Source organism: Mya arenaria, chromosome 14, assembly GCF_026914265.1.
Source record: "Mya arenaria isolate MELC-2E11 chromosome 14, ASM2691426v1".
In the NCBI taxonomy this organism is placed as follows: Eukaryota; Metazoa; Mollusca; class Bivalvia; order Myida; family Myidae; genus Mya; species Mya arenaria.
The window spans coordinates 27971092-27989637 of NC_069135.1; the positions used below are offsets into that span (position 1 = coordinate 27971092).

General features: G+C 36.9%; 2 protein-coding genes across 2 annotated transcripts in view; one reads left to right on the forward strand and one right to left on the reverse strand.

The window, feature by feature from the left end:
* Positions 1 to 12963: 12963 nt before the first annotated feature.
* LOC128215970 (uncharacterized) lies at positions 12964 to 18156 on the reverse strand. Its single transcript, XM_052922569.1, has 4 exons — positions 18020 to 18156; positions 17265 to 17852; positions 16446 to 17160; positions 12964 to 13212 (listed from the first exon to the last, which is right to left on the reverse strand). The coding sequence occupies exons 1-4, from the start codon at positions 18154 to 18156 to the stop codon at positions 12964 to 12966; spliced, it is 1689 nt and encodes a 562-aa protein (XP_052778529.1).
* Positions 15859 to 18546, forward strand: part of LOC128215971 (plexin-B-like) — a 90633-nt gene continuing 87945 nt past the window's right edge. Inside the window, exon 1 of the mRNA XM_052922570.1 lies at positions 15859 to 15885. The gene's annotated coding sequence lies outside the window, so the exon portion shown is untranslated. The remainder of the gene's footprint in view (positions 15886 to 18546) is intronic.

Here is an 18546-nt window from a genome sequence, read left to right on the forward strand (position 1 = left end):
AATTTTCAACAACTATTTTGACAATAAACTGGGTCCATAATGACCAATGTCTTGAGTCTGAATTACAGATTGTCTAAAGTACATTCTAAAACTGCATCAGAAGAGCATTCGTTGTTCAAAGCATTGACTATTTTATAATGAACACATTTTACAGTGCTATAAACTTATGAGTAATAATTAGAATCTCAGATTTATTTTGCTTCTCAGACTCGGGTTCAAGACGTTATTCACTAAAGGCCCATGTATGTGAACTTACATTTTATACTGTATATAATGATACTGTTTTCGAAACATCACACTGTTCTCATATCTATTGAATAACATCATACATAAATATATGATTGTGCCAAATCATTTTGATATCTCAAATATATATTGTTAGTTTAAAAACAGTTTTAATCAAATGTGTCAAAATTGCGTACAATGTAACTTTGTATTAGAATTCCTAGCCATTCCAGCCAGCTTGCTTGTTCAAAATATATCGCGCTACATACCAGAGCAAAGCGGTCTACAGCTCAGAATGAAATATTTGAAACAACGATGTTATGTTATGTTATTCACTTGTTGATGTGATGGCCTCTCTATAATAAAATATATGTGGTATGTTAATTTCTCGTCAAAGTTCATGAAATCTTCACTAACTTAAACCTGGGAGTAAGATTACAGGAGAGGAAACCAAGCTTTACATCATGTATTATTGGTCCCAGCTTAAACGCACTAAGAAAAAGTAATTGAAAAAAGAAATATTTTGATCATCATTTTTATATTTTGTTCCTTATTCTTTCTGCCAAAGTTATCAATTGCTTTACACAGATTTTATCAGAATGGGATATACGTGTACTGTTGTGATGCGGGTCGTTTGCTGCATCATTGCGGCGTCAGTGTCACACACCTGTTCCCGATCAATAACATTTCTATTGTTGTGAAGTCCTTATGTTTTTGGTAAATGACCTATTTAATTTTGGGATCAGTCAGTCAAAGGTCAAAGACATGGTCACCTAATTGATATATGATGGATACCTTCGAATGGCGACACATCCAATTTGCCACATTCTTGATATATACTACTGTTGAACAATAAATATATCTGTGATTGTAAATTCAAATTATGACTAATTTCTAATGCTTGCCCAAATGATGATGAGATTTTAGTTAAGTTTCATTGTTTTGTCTGAATGAAATCAACGTTAATAGCTTTATGTAATCGTTTTCAATGAAGGTTCCATTGATTTGATAAGATGTAATTTTCTTTTATATTTGTTTTGTTTTTATGTTTTTCGCTTGACTGCATAAAACTGAACTGTTTCTTTATTAACCTGAAAACCATTTTCGCCATTTTGTAACATCTTAACTGTATGCATCATTTCGGAATTTGCTTACAATACATTTTTTTAGCTTGAATATTCGAAGAATTAGGAAGAATAAGGAAAGCTATTCTATGCAATCTAGAGTCGGTGTCACCCTCGCCTTCGGTGTCACACCTTGGTTAAGGGTATACATCATATATTGCATTTAAACATTAGATATGTTCTCCCTACTATCCCATCCACTTCATTAATTGAATTATAAGGATTTGCGTGAATGGACACTTACCGGTAAGTCGATATCAAATACATCATGTATTGCATTGAATCATACATGGACCCTCAACCATCTTAATTTATTAAGATAGATAACTCTGGCTGGTCTTTAATATACATTTTGACCCTTGATTATAAGATGTGGAAATTCTGGTAAAGGTTTTGCATTTAAGTCTCAATAACTGTGATTCATGCATGTTTCAATATAACATTTCAACCCTTTGACTTCAATGCGGCGGAGAAGTCGAGCGCGCTGTCCCTGACATTGTTTTTTTTAAATAATCGTCAGTCAATTGTACAGACCTGGATAATATATAATATCAAGAATTTCAATTGGATAACTAGTTTAAGTCACGTTTTGAATCGTATAGGCTACAAGTTATTAGTTTCGAAATAGGTAATAGAACAATTCAGAAATAACCATTGAAAAGCGACCACACTCGTATTACGTTGGTTAGATGGCACATTATGCTAAATGCTTGTTGTGTTTCACTCATGTTTGTTTTTCTAGTAATTCAGTGTGTCCTTTTATCAGTTTGTTTTCTTCTCGTTGATGTCAGTTGTTTGATTTCAATATAATGTTCAATATATTAAAAGTTCGAGAGATTCCCTCTACTTCTTATATTTATCCTAATTGAAAATATTTATCAATGTTATTTTTGTGCTTGTCTAACGGAGTTCTTGTTAATTCTTAGACTTAAAAGGGTAACGTTCAAAAACTGTTAAGCTATTAAAATGTTTTTTTCATTGTTGTTTGTAAAAAATATCATCACATACCTCTGTACTTACATATTACTCTTTGCAATAAAAGTCTAACCCAAAAGCTTTGTTTGTTGAAAAGAGCATACCGAATAAAGATACTGATTTTATGATGACGTGAACTAATCAAGCCCACATGAAGTCGTCCCTTAACTAGATTTTGATAAATCGTCACAAAGTACAACATTACCGATAATTGATTTTATAGCACCAATATGATAAGGATTATATATATTTCGGTTGAGGTTTATCAAGTTTATAGCATGTGAAATAAAGTGTGCATTAATGTATTTGATATCACTAAATTGTAGGTCAAACTTCATCTGAACAATGAAATAAACATGGGACGACTTGTCCAAATTTAGGACGACTTCGTTATTTGTAAGACTTATGGTTGACACGATTTCTCTTGCATCCGACTTAATTAGAGAAACCAGAGAGAAATACACGAACGGAATGGGGGATTTATGATGTCCATCGAAAGACATTTGAATATAAATGCAACACATAATGTACCGTTTAAGCTTTGAAATTTACATATTTCATATTATCAAAGGTTAACCATAAATATTTCGTTTTGACGCATTGAGATGCTCACCGTAAGTTACATCCCCTAGTTGCGCTATTTCTTACGCCGAATCCTGGACACACCTGTTATTTTGCGTTGTTAATTCGTTTGACAGATATTAATAAGTATTAAGTGTGTTCAGATTATATCGCGTGCATTATATTATACTGATTTTCGTTACGCCGTGTTGACCTTTCGTTATATTCTCCCTGTGTCCGTGTCTGTTAAATGATGCATATGACCTGTCTATGTATATTAAAGCACCACCCAGAAGAGATTTACCCTTTTCAATTTGTGTTTATACATAGTTTAACAATTATTAAGTGCTATTGGTTTTTAAGTTAGCGAGTGAACATAAAACATAAATAACCTTTATCCCAATTGCTCTTCAAAGAACAAAACAGAGCAGACACTTGTTTCTGTCTCTGTGGTAAGAGAGCATCATTATATAACTAGCAATAACAATCGAATGTTATATCGTATAAATCATGTGTATCCATTCTAACACATGTAACACTCATGCCCGATTGCATTACATCGTTAATAAGTCATTGCTTTAGAACGATTGCTCGCTCGCTTTAAAACAAATGATGGGACATCCTAATAATTGTGTGATAGATAAATATCAATCTCTTAAATTTCATAAACAAAATTTGCGAATCAATTTTGTTTTTACTAATCCTTAAAAAAGAGATGATGGATCACGATGAATTCACATTACTTTCGTTTCATAACCGTAATCTGTGTTCACATGGTGCACATGTATGACATCAGAGACATGCTGTTAGATCAAATAAGTACCACCGTCTTTTATCGAAATTATATTTATTTCATTTTAAACACAGTTTTTCTCACAGTGATATATAAACACCAAACTTGATAACTACGAACTTGCAACATCTTGCATGCTAACAACAATTCAAATATCTATGATGACAATTATTATAGCAATATGATATTTTGCCGCAAGGCCGATAAGTGTAAACACATCAGAATTTAATTAATCATTTATTATTTTCAACGGGCATTTTTGCTCGTGCAGGTAAAGGAACAGTAAAGAAATCGGCATTAACATTAAATGAAATGTTTGGGAGAAATATGTACTGTCTTTAAGTTTTTTACTGATTCACGTGACGGAATTGCAAATGAAACGTGTTTCATATTTAACATCGTGTTTTATCTATTTCAATTTGACTATATTTCAATGTTCATTTTTAAGCAATTAAGAGTACTTACGTGCAAATTTGTTTAACTTACTTTGTTCATGTTCATGCTACGACTTTGTCTTTTATGTAGTTTTCTGGATCTATTACCAACCTGTAATTAAATTAAATGCACCTTTTCATTAATATACATAGGTCTATAAAATGAAACACATATACATTAATTGAATCGTTAACGTCATAAAAGTAAATTCAAAATAAAGATAATCACTGAAACTATTAATTCTACACGTTTTCATGTACATTGATGGCTGAACCACGTGCTCGCTGAAGTTAACCAGTGTTAAGCTCCAGTTAACGTTTCTCTAGTTAATATGCAAATTACCATGAGCGTATTTGTTTGGATAAAAAGTACCGTTCTTCCCTTGTGACATGAAAACTTTTTATTTAAAACACGTACACAATATATATTGTCCTGATGCAAGGGGGAATTGGATACAATGAAACCATGTATAACATTAAGATGCTATTTTAGATATAAAATTCATCATGTTTTGAAAATTTACAATTCTTCATCACATGCAGAACATTTCCATATTGTAAGTGTCCGAGGGTCTTGAAAATTTGAATGTTGAGCTACATCACTCAACAAGTGATCAAAATCGAACGATCCACCATCGTGTTCCACGATGAAATCACATTGTTTTTGTTTGTCTGTTTAAATTTCATTAATCACGACGTCTTGTCTTTCGTAGAGGCGGACATTGCGGTTGGGACCCTCAGAAGAGGCTTTAAAACATTCTTCTTAAGGGGTCCTTTGAAACATTTGAAGGGTTTAGAGCTTATGCATGTGAGAATTAAACAGATTTTCACAAAGTGAAGCCCGGTTATCAAATTGACGAACGGTGTATTATGACGGGCGGCGGTAATTCAATCGTGGCGTTGAATAGCTTACGAGGGGTCAACATATTGTGACCAAATATAATATATTTACATAATTAATGGAATCCTTTCAAGGGACTGCGTCTTGGGCCGTTCATATAAATATATCTGAGAAAAAAAAGTTGAATCTCCACTTTTTAAATCAAAGTGTACACATCTGTAGTCTATGGCATAACTAACTATAGATCTACCTGCGCCGACATGTCATAACTATATTCTTCACTAATCCTTTACTACTACACAGGTGGTTGTCATGAGATATGTTGGCTAGTGTTCACATCTAGAGTCTATTGCATCAACAACTATACCTGTGCCGGCATTTTATTTTGTTCCCTCATCTGTTTTACGCCTTCACAGGTGGTTGTTTTAAAAACGTTTCCAGAGCGTCTAAAAAAGCCGGTGTAAATATAGCATTCCTAGACTTTATATTAAAAAAATAACGTATAAAATGTTGGTTTAGGATACGTAAGTTGTGTCTTATGCCCCCAAAGGGAAGCAAATTTATATTGTAGCAATTTTAATGCAACTTCACTAGGATGTTCATTTGATCGTGCCTTTTAAAAACCAAATCATAAAAATGAGTTCCATGCATAACCCTAAAGGGAAAACATAAAAAAAATTCCATCTTTGACAATCTTGTCTGAAACTGCTATACACAGACCCTTGATAAGTTGTATGTAACCAAATAAAGATTTACATGTTGGAGTAAACAACACTGCCCATACGGATCGACACGCCTTTAAGTTCTGGCTTTCGTCATCCAACATTGGTTGATAAATTGACAAACGTTGTAATTAAGTGTACATATATTTGGTGGTTCCAGTACATTTCGACTAAGTGTTTTAAATAATTCAAGGCATGGCAGGCAATCATTGAATCCACAACATTTTTTTCCGTAAATGTGTCAATGCATCTACTGTTTTGTGAAAATATCAATTATCATTTGTGATTGTTTTAATATATCTTTTAATCACCTATCAAGTTGGAATTATACACCATAATCATCATTAGCATTATCATACATTGTAAGCATCAATAAATAAGCCTCAATTTATATTCACATTCACCTGAATGCATTTACCGGATGGAATATTCATAAATATATTTCAATGTGTGTTTATTGTGTTGTCACACTACATTTTCTCATTTGAAAACACATATTAATCAATAGAAGTGGCTCAAAAATCAAAATGGCTAAATAATTCCGAAAAAAGATGTTGATGGGCGAGTTTCGCCAATTTTAGTCGTGAATTTCATTATTAAACAACACATATAGTGGTGGATGTTAAAGACTGACCTTTCAGTTGAACTGGATATTAATTGATAATATACAGCATTGCAGATAACATGATTTTAGAATTTTCATTTTCTGGATTTTAACGAACGCGTGTCCACATGCAACAATAAATTTATGGTGATTATAAATCTCAATACCGTCTGGATTTGGGTTTTTCAAGTAATTTATTGTTTTTTTAATAAAACATTTTATAAATCAACAGAACTCCACTTCAAAAGATATTTTCGTGAATTTCATTTATTGAGAAATGCAAATGGTGTGTTCGACGCTTGTCAATGGATAAATAGGGTTAAAACATGGAGAAACACAACCAATCAACACAAACAAAAGTATTTAGAGGGGCGCAACCGGCTTGCTTAACAATAATAAGTAGATCATGTACATGTAGATAAAAAATTCAATTTAGCTTTGTTCAAAACATACAAAGATCGAAAACAATCAGTGGTCTGCTAAGGTATAACAATTCTTTGATTCACTGTCATGTGTTAATAAAGGGGTGGGGGGCGAAGAAGTCACTTCCAAATTTATGAAATTTGCGCTTTCTTCGAAACTGTTTTGGGCACGCTCAAATCTGCAGCTCGGCTGAAAACCTGTTGTTTGCTTCCGTGGGGTTTGAAAATGTAAATTCGACTCTGGTTTACACTATTAAAATTGACAATGGCCACTGAACAAAATCCATGCATGCATTGTTGACATCATTCGCCTGCAATTTGGTTGCCCAGGCTGCCTAGTTATGTCATGGACATATAAACCCGTATAGGTCCGTGGTAATCTATAGAAAACTTGAGCTTTTGAATGTATTTTTCGCCCAAATTCCATTTTTTTAACGTCAACAATGCCTTTATTTCCAACATTTTTTGTAAATCCACAGCCTGTCGGAAGTTGCAAATGTGACTATTATTTCAGGTTGACTGCAGCTCCAAGAAGCTCCGATCACACGACGCCCATTGACGAAAATAATGCTGCCTCCCGCCTTATATTTCATTTTTTAAAGTTATTCAGTTATTCCGTTTTTCGGTAATTCCGTGCATGTGTATGAAGTAGTTAATACGTCCTAGTATGAAACGGTCAGCTCTTCAATCCCAGGAATTACCAATGACCAACAATCTGTGAACATATTAGAACTTTTTTTGTAAAAATCTGTAAGGTAATTGAAGTGTGACATATTTTGATTAATTAAATAACTATGCTTTTATTGCGTTTTAATAACTGTATATCCCTCACTTATCAAAGTCTCCGCTCTAATTATAGCGAGTGTAACCCCCTTCTGGTACGCTGGGCCATTTTTAGACGGTATTGCAAATGCCGAGGTCGGGTATGCCGGGCCGTTTTTAGACGGTATTACGAATGCCGAGGTCGGGTATGCCGGGCCGTTTTTAGACGGTATTACAAATGCCGAGGTCGGGTATGCCGGGCCGTTTTTAGACGGTATTACAAATGCCGAGGTCGGGTATGCCGGGCCGTTTTTAGACTGTATTACAAATGCCGAGGTCGGGTATGCCGGGCCGTTTTTAGACGGTATTACAAATGCCGAGGTCGGGTATGCCGGGCCGTTTTTAGACGGTATTACAAATGCCGAGGTCGGATATGCCGGGCCATTTTGGATGATATAACAAATTCCGAGGTCGGGTACGCCTGGCCATTTTGGGTTATATTACAAATTCCGAGGTCGAGTACGCCGGGCCATTTTGGGCGGTATAACAAATGCCGAGGTCGGGTACGTATAGTACAACTTTACAAGATTCGGATTACATAAGAAAACAAGCAAACATACATTACACTTCGTCAATTTTGCATCATTATCTAAGGGAATATGTATATATATATTTATTCGCACAACCGCTACCGCTGGTGAAGCGAGAAAATTGTTCTGCAAAGTTCCAGTGACGATACTGTTAACGTTTTTTTTTTTGATCAGGAAAAAAAGTTGGTTAGCTTTGACTTTGGGTGAAAGACGGACACCCTCCAACAACGTGATGCTTATGAATTTAGCATGTTTGCATACATGTAACACTTTTTAGCTTAATTCATTTATAAACAACTTATAAAGAATACAACAATGGCTTAAAAGTCATGTGTTTATTTTCATTTACCTTTATAATGTAAATTATCCATAATCATAATGAACAACAATTGTAGATAAATAACTTATATATCACAAAACATGACAAATGCCCCTGAGCATTTGTTTAAATTGGCAAGTGCATGAGCTCAAACATGGGTAATTTTACTTGCTACATGTATGATAGTGTTATAATCATAATCAAACGTTTTTGTATGTTTATCAGCTGTTTGTTGCCTTTTTTTTAAACATGATCGGTTTTTACAACAATGATATAGCATATATACATAAAGCAAATGGCTTGGACTCCCTGATAAACATACAAAAAAACATGCTAATAACAAATATACTAGCCAGAGTGACTGGACTTACTTAACATATGCATGGTTTTCTTTATGTTAAAAATGTAGTATACATGCATATACCAAGTTGCATGTGAATACAAGTATCTACGGGTTCCTGAGTTCTTGTTTTGGTGTGACTGTCCCTTACGATATCCAAGCATACCTTGACTTATTTTTATTTCAATCTAACAAGCTAATAATGGCAAGATGATCAATGCTTTAACCCTTTTCTCGACTAAAAGAAAAAAAATGATGAAATAAAAACCTTTTATCACATACTTATTGCAATAAAAAAGCGTTTTTACCCAGAAGAAAATCCGACTTTACCCAACATTTAAGTGTTATAAGTGTATAAAAAGGGTTTCACAAGAAAGCGCCTTTTAACCAAAACCCACTAACCAACTTAATTTTTTTTGTGAGTAACACTTTCATTTGAGCTTTCTGGTACAAACGAATATACTTTTCTTAATGCTTAATGACGCCCGTTTTTAAATTGTTGGTGTTAGGTGGTTTAAAGTGAGTCTTTGAAAAAAGCTTGGTCATAACCTTAAAACACACACCAAAACCCATGCCTCAAATAAATATTTATTATAATTTGAGTAGTTGAAAATTATTAAATTTACTTATCATATGAAAGACACCACATGAATGACACAATGTAATATCAAACCTAAAATGAACATTTAAAACAAGAGCATTTGAGCTAGTCTGTTTTCCTCAGTTGGTGGAGGGCATACTTTAATATGAGTTCAGGCAAACGGGACAGCATTGCCACACAAAATATAAGTATTTTCGCAGTAACAGGTATACTTAAGTTAATGAGAATATCTCGAGCGAATTATGAGAAACAGTGATTTTTTTTTCTAAAAACTCATTTATGTCAAGACTTTTAGCGCTTCGAAAACAGAAAAAGGCACATGCATGAGTATATGAAAGACAAGATAAAATACTTTAAATATGTTCACAAAGAAACAAATCTTACAAATAAATATGTATTATTTACAAAGAATAATGGTGTAATAGTGAGTAAAATAAAACAAAAACAATAGCTTACGTAGGACGGCACGCTCGACTAATACTCTGCTCTGTCTTAGAAATGAATACAATAATGTAATATGTGCCTGTCAAAAGCAATAAAAAAAGTCAAAATAAAAAGTGTTAAAAACAAGATACGCAGCAATGCGACAAAACCAGGTTTTCAATGATTGACAGAAGAACTATAGCATTTGTTGTGATTCAGTTTCAACTGTTTTTTTTTCAATCTTTAGTAACAGTGACCTTTGACCTAGGGGCCCCAAACCCATTCCATGGAAGTCCTCCATAAACTCTTCCTACATACCAAGCGATTTTTTACTAAACAACATAAATCATTTTTCATTCGAAAATACTTGCATCACATTTATTTTAGAAACAGTTCATGTTAAATTTTATTTGGAAAGGTATTTCTCTAGTTATTACCTCAAAAAGAGTCCGGCAACTGCTCAGGTACTGTTTGTGCAAAGCGCTATGCTCCGCCCACTTATCTACCTCATTAGCATATAGTGAGTCAGTATCGAGTTAGGGACCCCCTTGGTATTTCCCGATCATTCCTCATTAATAAAGCATCGTGTGAACCTCGAGATTTAATCAAACATTATCTGAGACTTTATCAAAGTTATACACGCACTTTTATTATTCTCTAAATATTTAACTCTAAGATTAATAAAATTAATTAAGTGGTACCGGGACTTTAACCTATGTGTGCTTACCTGCAAACCCTTTACCAGAATTTCTAAGTTGAATTATAAAGGTCAATTATTTATATCATTTTCAAATAAGTGGTATTTTCCTTCATTAATTAAGTAGGTTGGATAGTTGGGAACACTTATCTTAATTTCAATGCAATACATGATTCATTTGCTGAGATAATGACATGAAGGTGCTTACATGCAAAAACTTAACCAAGGTGTGACACCGACGCTTTGGTGAGTAGTATAGCTTTCCTTATTCTTTGAATAGTCGAGCTTAAAAAAAGCAGCAATTGAAATTTCACCAATATCCATATGTCAAAATTGATGAACATCGGTCCCGGCACTGTTGAGATATCACTGGGAGAAACCTCGTTAACATTTTCATGTTCAAGGTCACGGTGACATCAACCTTTGACACAATGACGCCCCAAAATCAAAAGTTGTCACTTACTGGTCAGGCCCAAACTTCACGTCAAATGTGATGACCAGGAACAGGAAGTGTCGAGTTTGCCTTTAAGGTCACTGTGACCTTTGACCCAATGACCCCTTAAATCAATAGGGGTCATCAACTTGTCAGGCCCAACCTCCAAGTGAAGTTTGAGAATCATGGATGCAGGCATTGTCAAGTGATCACTCGGACAATCTTTTATCATTCAAGGTCACTGTAATCTTGACCTTTGACCCAATGGCCCCTTAAATCAAAAGGGCTCATCTACTGGTCAGGTCCAACCCTCAGGTCAAGTTTGAGGGCCATGGGTGCAGGCATTGTCGAGTTATAACTCAATTTTTTTATCATTCAAGGTCACTGTGACTTTGACCTTTAACCCAATGGCCCCTCAATCAATAAGGGTCATCTACTTTTCAGGCCCAGCATCCATGTCAAGTTTGATAACCATAGGCCTAGCCATTGTTGAGTTATCAATCGGACAAGCTTTAAAATCCTTTTACCATTCAAGGTCACTGGTCTAGGCATTGTTTAGTTATCACTATTTTTGTGCACTGCACTTCCTCTCATTGCCATCTATCTAAATACCAGGTTTTATTCCAATCCCAACATTAGTTTTAAAGTTATATCCCGGACATTCACCAACTATAAAATTTCTCCTAAATTGGCCCCTAAAAGGATTACGGAGATTAACCGTGAGGTCTCCAGAAATTAATCTGGGCAATACCCCTCGGTTCAATCTATAAACAAAGGAGTCCTCGGAGTAAATAACCATCTAACACAAGAAGAGTAGCCCCTTAAATAAATACAGACACATCCCGAGAGCGGCACTATCAATTAATATGGGCAATATCCCTTGGGTACATCCGTTAGTAAATTATAAGCTGGTCCTATGAACAAATACGTATTTTTACACCCGAGGGAGGCCCCTAAAATGATTACAGAGATTAGCCATGAGTGGCTCCAGAAATTAATCTTGGCTATACCCCTCGGCTCAATCCATAGGCAAAGGAGTCCTCGGAGTAAAAAAACATCTAACACAAGAATGGTCGCCCCTTAAAAAAACAGACAAATCCCGTGAGTGGCACCATTAATTCCGTTAGTAAATAATGAGCTGGTCCTATGAATAAATACGTATTTCAGACCCGAGGGTGGCCCCTAAAATGATTAAGGAGATTAACCGTGAGTGGCTCCAGAAATTAAACTGGGCGATACCCCTCAGCTCAATCCATAGTCAAAGGAGTCCTCGGAGTAAATCGCAAGAAGAGTAGCCCCTTAAATAAAAACAGACATATCTCTAAAGGCGATGGCTCCATAAATAAGTAAGGTACCTTGAATAACAAGGTTCCTATGAGTAGCCCAAGGCAGTTGTTTTTCTGGCAATGTCACCGACTGGTGGTTGGATATAATTCTGTTGACTTACACTTTCAAGATGACACAGTTCAATCCGTATGTAAGGAAAAAGATATCAATCATATTGGATATGCAATATTCTAAAAAAAATGTAAAAATCCAATGAAAGGTCTTCATAAAATCTTCCTTAATACCAAGTAAATTCAAGATATGTCAGTCATATCTAAAGTTATTCAGTTTTAACCGTTTTAATATTTTTATTAACAATGATATTGATCCCAGGGGCCCCAAATTCAGTCCCATGACAGGTGTCCTTAATCTCTTACTATACACAAAGTTTGATAAAGATATGTCAACCCTAACTTGAGTTATTTAATTTCATAGGTGAGTTTGACCCGCATGCCAGCTCAAATAACGACGTACGTAATTCTTATGTTTTACTTTGTGAAAACCTGGTTAAAAATGTGCTTGTCGAAAGCAATAAAATAGTAAATAAAAAAGTAAATCAAGGGCCATAACTTGTATTAAGGTTTAAGAGGGAGTTATGTAACCTAATTGTAAAATAGTTGTCAATATTTGTGTGAAGTATTAAGTCAATTAAAAGAAGGGTATAGAAGTTATTAATACAAATACCAATTTGCCCTTAAACTTTAACCTGACACAATGTGCCCTAAAACATTAACCTAAGTTTCTACGTCGACCAGAGGCCGTAACTTATATTTAGAATAACATGAAGTTATGTTTAATACCATGAGCTACAGGGGCGCTTCGCCTCCTCTGAACCCCCACAAGGGCGCTGCCCTGGACCCGTAAGGGGGCCTTTTTGCGGCCCCCTTTACCCCTGGCGGAAAACTGGCGACAACTGTTTAAAACCCAGAGGGAACCCTGGTTGAGGGACATGGAAAATGGCATGACATGCGAGTGGTGCTCCTGTTTCGGAGATGATCCATTGTCCGTACTTGTAACAAGCTGTCAGAATAACAAGTAAGAATATATACACCGGGCTCTTAACCGCACCATGTTGTACACACTAGCCAGGAAGGTCCCCGTCTTTCCTGAACCTATGCGCAATACTAACATCCACCAGGTAGCATTGCTACCCAACCGTAGTGACCTTTGCACTATCTATGAAAGTGTAACGGAGACAGTGCAATCAAGCATTTGCCCTCGTAGACGGCTGTTTCCAGGTCCCGAAGACCTCCCAAACAGTCCTGACCCATCAATATGTTGCAGACTGCTTTGTCTGGCACTAACAGCAAACCTTGTCTACACTAGCCAAAAAAGCTCGTAGCTCTCTTGAACCATTGCGCACTCCTACCCCCGCCACACGGCAATTCAGCTACCCTATCATGGCAACCCTTGCACTCTCTTTTTAAGAGTAACCGAGAAAGTGCTTCTCCATCCATGATCTGGGCCAGCATGGTACTTTTGTACCATATTCACTAAGGGCTGATCAGGCCCTCTCACACGTTGCCCCTGTGGTTCCAGGAAATATGTCAACCCATTCAGACTATTATAAATGATAGTCGATCATTCACTAGGCATCTAACTTGGCTTGCAGCTACCATCGAGAGAGCCCCCCCCCCCACCACCCCCGACTGATCTCAAACCAATTAGATAGTACCCAACGTTGGTTACCACTCAAAATCTGTCACTAGGGTCTGTAAGGCATTTCACGTATCCCTTTAGTTCGTAGTAAGGAAAAACCTCACACGTACCCCTTTATTTCGTAGTAAGGCAAAGCCTCACAGGCATCCCTTTATTTCGTAGTAAGGCAAAACCTCACACGTACCCCTTTATATCGTAGTAAGGCAAAGCCTCACACGTATCCTCTTTTATTTCGTAGAAAGGCAAAACCTCACACGTACCCCTTTATTTCGTAGTAAGGCAAAACCTCACAGGCATCCCTTTATTTCGAAGCAAGGCAAAGCCTCACACGTATCCCTTTATTTCGGAGTAAGGCAAAGCCTCACAGGCATCCCTTTATTTCGTAGTAAGGCAAAGACTCACTCGTATCCCATTATTTCGTGGTAAGGCAAAACCTCACACGTATCCCTTTATTTCTTAGAAAAGCAAAGCGCCACACGTATCCCATTATTTCTTGGAAAAGCAAAGGGCCACACGTATCCCTTTATTTCTTAGAAAAGGAAAGCCCTACACGTATCCCATTATTTCTTAGAAAAGCAATGCCCCCCACGTATCCCTACTTTGGTATTTAACTAAAGCCTCTTATTAAAAAAATCTCTTATTTCCTAAGCTACACCTCAAAATATATATTTGTATTTAATATGAATGATACAATGTTTGTATTGTACTGTTCGGTTGCATGTATGCTTGTGTGTCATTTTAATATATTGTGGCCATTTGGATGAGGATAGGCTAGGATATTTGTTTTATCATTTAAACAGTAATTGGTTTAGATACGCAATATCTCATTAATCTCGTGTAAACTTTACAAACATTTAAAAACATTATTAGCGTGTTTGAAGAGCCTATTTGCTGTGTAATTAAGTACGAAAGCTCCGGAATTATAAAATTCATTTACAGGTATGAAAGTAGGGAAGTAAATACATTCTATAAATTATCAAATAATGAGGGCAACAATAGATATCAAAGTTGAGACTTCTGAAACTCTCGCTTCACCACAGAGGCATGTATCAGATATTTTGTAACAAGATAAAAACAATTTATAATTGTATAGAAAATCCAAATATTGCTGACAAATGTAAATAATGTTAAGTTTTACGGGTTAAGGAAGAATACTTGAGAGATAAAGCCATATTTGAGTTGTCACGTTTCGCTATCAGGCAAACATTTAATAGAAGCATTCAAGAGGACTTATGCAGCTTGTAGTCGTTACTATTAACAAATAAATTGATTAATCAACAGATCGTATCTTTCAAGGGTCATTTGTCTGAGTTTGAGGGTCAGGTATTAAACATCCTAATTGTGTGTGCAATATTAACAAAGTTTTTTTACGATAGATTCAAAAAGTCATCACCTAAGGCTTATTTACCAAGTTTTTTGGTCGTAAAAATGAAAATGACAGGAAATGGTTTATCATTTAGAATTATGAGTAGAAAATAAAATACCATAGTAGGTTAGAATAAAAAAGAATATTAATTAAATAATCAACTATTTGAATATAAAACACATTTGAAAATATTTTCGGTACCAGAAGTCTGTGGGCGAATCCCTTGAATAGCGTTCTAAACTATTACGTGTCATTGTTAAATACATTTAACTTTGTTTAGTCAGTGTGTGTTCACACATTTTCTAACAAATAAAAATACAAAAGAGAAATGAAATTCGCCAAACATGTACCATTGTGATAGTTGTGTTATGTTTGTTGTCCCTTGTTTGACGTTTGTTTTGGTCTTCATTGGCGTGCCTTTAAACATAACAATTTTGTAAAGTGTGAGTGTACATGGCTGAAATTTTGATTTAAATTTTATTTTGATAATAAAGCACTTTGAGTAAACTCGTTGACCTGCAAATCTATATAAAAGACACGTCGAAAGTCTTTATCGTTTTAAATCAATAGATAACGTTAACTTCCTAGTTTGTCTTTATTTTGTCAGAGGACAAATAGCTATCTAGATTCGATTAGGATAGCCTAGCTGTTTATTCGACTAAAATTCAGTAAGTTCTTTTTTAAGTTAAACTTTGTTTGTATTTATATCTTTTTAAAAGAAACATTGTTTTATTGTTTTTAGATTGTACAGTAGTATTTGTATTGTATTTATTGACTATATTGAGAGTGCCATGCTTTTACATTAATATTTTTAATAATAATAATAATAATAATAAATACAAACTGCATTATACAATAAGTAGATATTAAAACGGAATGTATTCAAGTGTTTGTGTTTGTAATTATAATATAAATAATGATACTAATTCTAATTAAAATAATAGTAGTTTGATAAAAGCAATAATAATATTTAATTTAAGTTTTAGTTTAAGTTTTAATTGTTCAAGTTAACTGAAGTTTGCATCTTCGAAATCAATAGTTGTATAGCGATTAGTGTAACCTTTCCGTCGTTTTGTAGCTGTTACACTTAAGGTCGTCGTTGTTTCCCCAGCGATCACCATAAGTAACATTTCCGTCGAAATTGTTATCCTTCCCATACACATGATTACCATTGACCATTGATCCCACTTCCATCGGAAATGTGGCCTCGTATAGTCGCCATTGTTACCCTTCCATCGCTGTTGCTACCGCTTCCATCGGAAATGTGGCCTCGTATAGTCGCCGTTGTTACCCTTCCATCGCTGTTGCTACCGCTTCCATCGGAAATGTGGCCTCGTATAGTCGCCGTTGTTACCCTTCCATCGCTATTGCTACCGCTTCCATCGGAAATGTGGCCTCGTATAGTCGCCATTGTTACCCTTCCATCGCTGTTGCTACCGCTTCCATCGGAAATGTGGCCTCGTATAGTCGCCGTTGTTACCCTTCCATCTCTGTTGCTACCGCTTCCATCGGAAATGTGGCCTCGTATAGTCGCCGTTGTTACCCTTCCATCGCTGTTGTTACCGCTTCCATCGGAAATGTTGCCTCGTACAGTCGCCGTTGCTACCCTTCCATCGCTGTTGCTACCGCTTCCATTTGAAATGTGGCCTCGTATAGTCGCCGTTGTTACCCTTCCATCGCTGTTGCTACCGCTTCCATCGGAAATGTGGCCTCGTATAGTCGCCGTTGTTACCCTTCCATCGCTGTTGCTACCGCTTCCATCTGAAATGTGGCCTCGTATAGTCGCCGTTGTTACCCTTCCATCGCTGTTGCTACCGCTTCCATCTGAAATGTGGCCTCGTATAGTCGCCGTTGTTACCCTTCCATCGCTGTTGCTACCGCTTCCATCTGAAATGTGGCCTCGTATAATCGCCGTTGTTACCCTTCCATCGCTGTTGTTACCGCTTCCATCGGAAATGTGGCTTCGTATAGTCGCCGTTGTTACCCTTCCATCGCTGTTGCTACCGCTTCCATCGGAAATGTGGCCTCGTATAGTCGCCGTTGTTACCCTTCCATCGCTGTTGCTACCGCTTCCATCGGAAATGTGGCCTCGTTTAGTCGCCTTGATACCCTTCCATCGCTGTTGTTACCGCTTCCATCGGAAATGTGGCCTCGTATAATCGCCGTTGTTACCCTTCCATCACTGTTGTTACCGCTTCCATCGGAAATGTGGCCTCGTATAATCGCCGTTGTTACCCTTCCATCGCTGTTGCTACCGCTTCCATCGGAAATGTGGCCTCGTATAGTCGCCGTTGTTACCCTTACATCGCTGTTGTTACCGCTTCCATCGGAAATGTGGCCTCGTATAGTCGCCGTTGTTACCCTTCCATCGCTGTTGCTACCGCTTCCATCGGAAATGTGGCCTCGTATAGTCGCCGTTGTTACCCTTCCATCGCTGTTGCTACCGCTTCCATCGGAAATGTGGCCTCGTATAGTCGCCGTTGTTACCCTTCCATCGCTGTTGTTACCGCTTCCATCGGAAATGTGGCCTCGTTTAGTCGCCGTTGTTACCCTTCCATCGATGTTGCTACCGCTTCCATCGGAAATGTGGCCTCGTATAGTCGCCGTTGTTACCCTTCCATCGCTGTTGCTACCGCTTCCATCGGAAATGTGGCCTCGTATAGTCGCCGTTGTTACCCTTCCATCGTTGTTGTTACCGCTTCCATCGGAAATGTGGCCTCGTATAGTCGCCGTTGTTACCCTTCAATCGCTGTTGCTACCGTTTCCATCGGAAATGTGGCCTCGCATAGTCGCCGTTGTTACCCTTCCATCGCTGTTGCTAGCTCGTCCATCAGGAAATGTGGCCTCGCATAGTCGCCGTTGTAACTCCTCCCATCGCTTTTGCTACCGCTTCCATCGGAAATGTGGCCTCGTATAGTCGCCGTTGTAACTCCTCCCATCGCTTTTGCTACCGCTTCCATCGGAAATGTGGCCTCGTATAGTCGCCGTTGTTACCCTTCCATCGCTTTTGTTACTGCTTCCATCGTTGTTGCTACCGTGTCCATCAGGAAATGTGGCCTCGCATTGTCGCCGTTGAAACTCCTCCCATCGCTTTTGCTATCGCTACGGTTGGAACCCCGGCGTTGATGGTGCCACTGCCGTTATCTTTATTACTGTTTTTGTCGTCTATGATGGCACCCTTTGTCGACATCGTTGTAATAATTTTCGTCATTGTTATAACCATTCCTTCGTCGATTATACAAGTCCAGTGTTCGTTATTATTTCTACATCCGGTATCTGAATGTCCTTCGATTCATTTGAATTAAGTGTCTATGTTTTCTACCCCCACC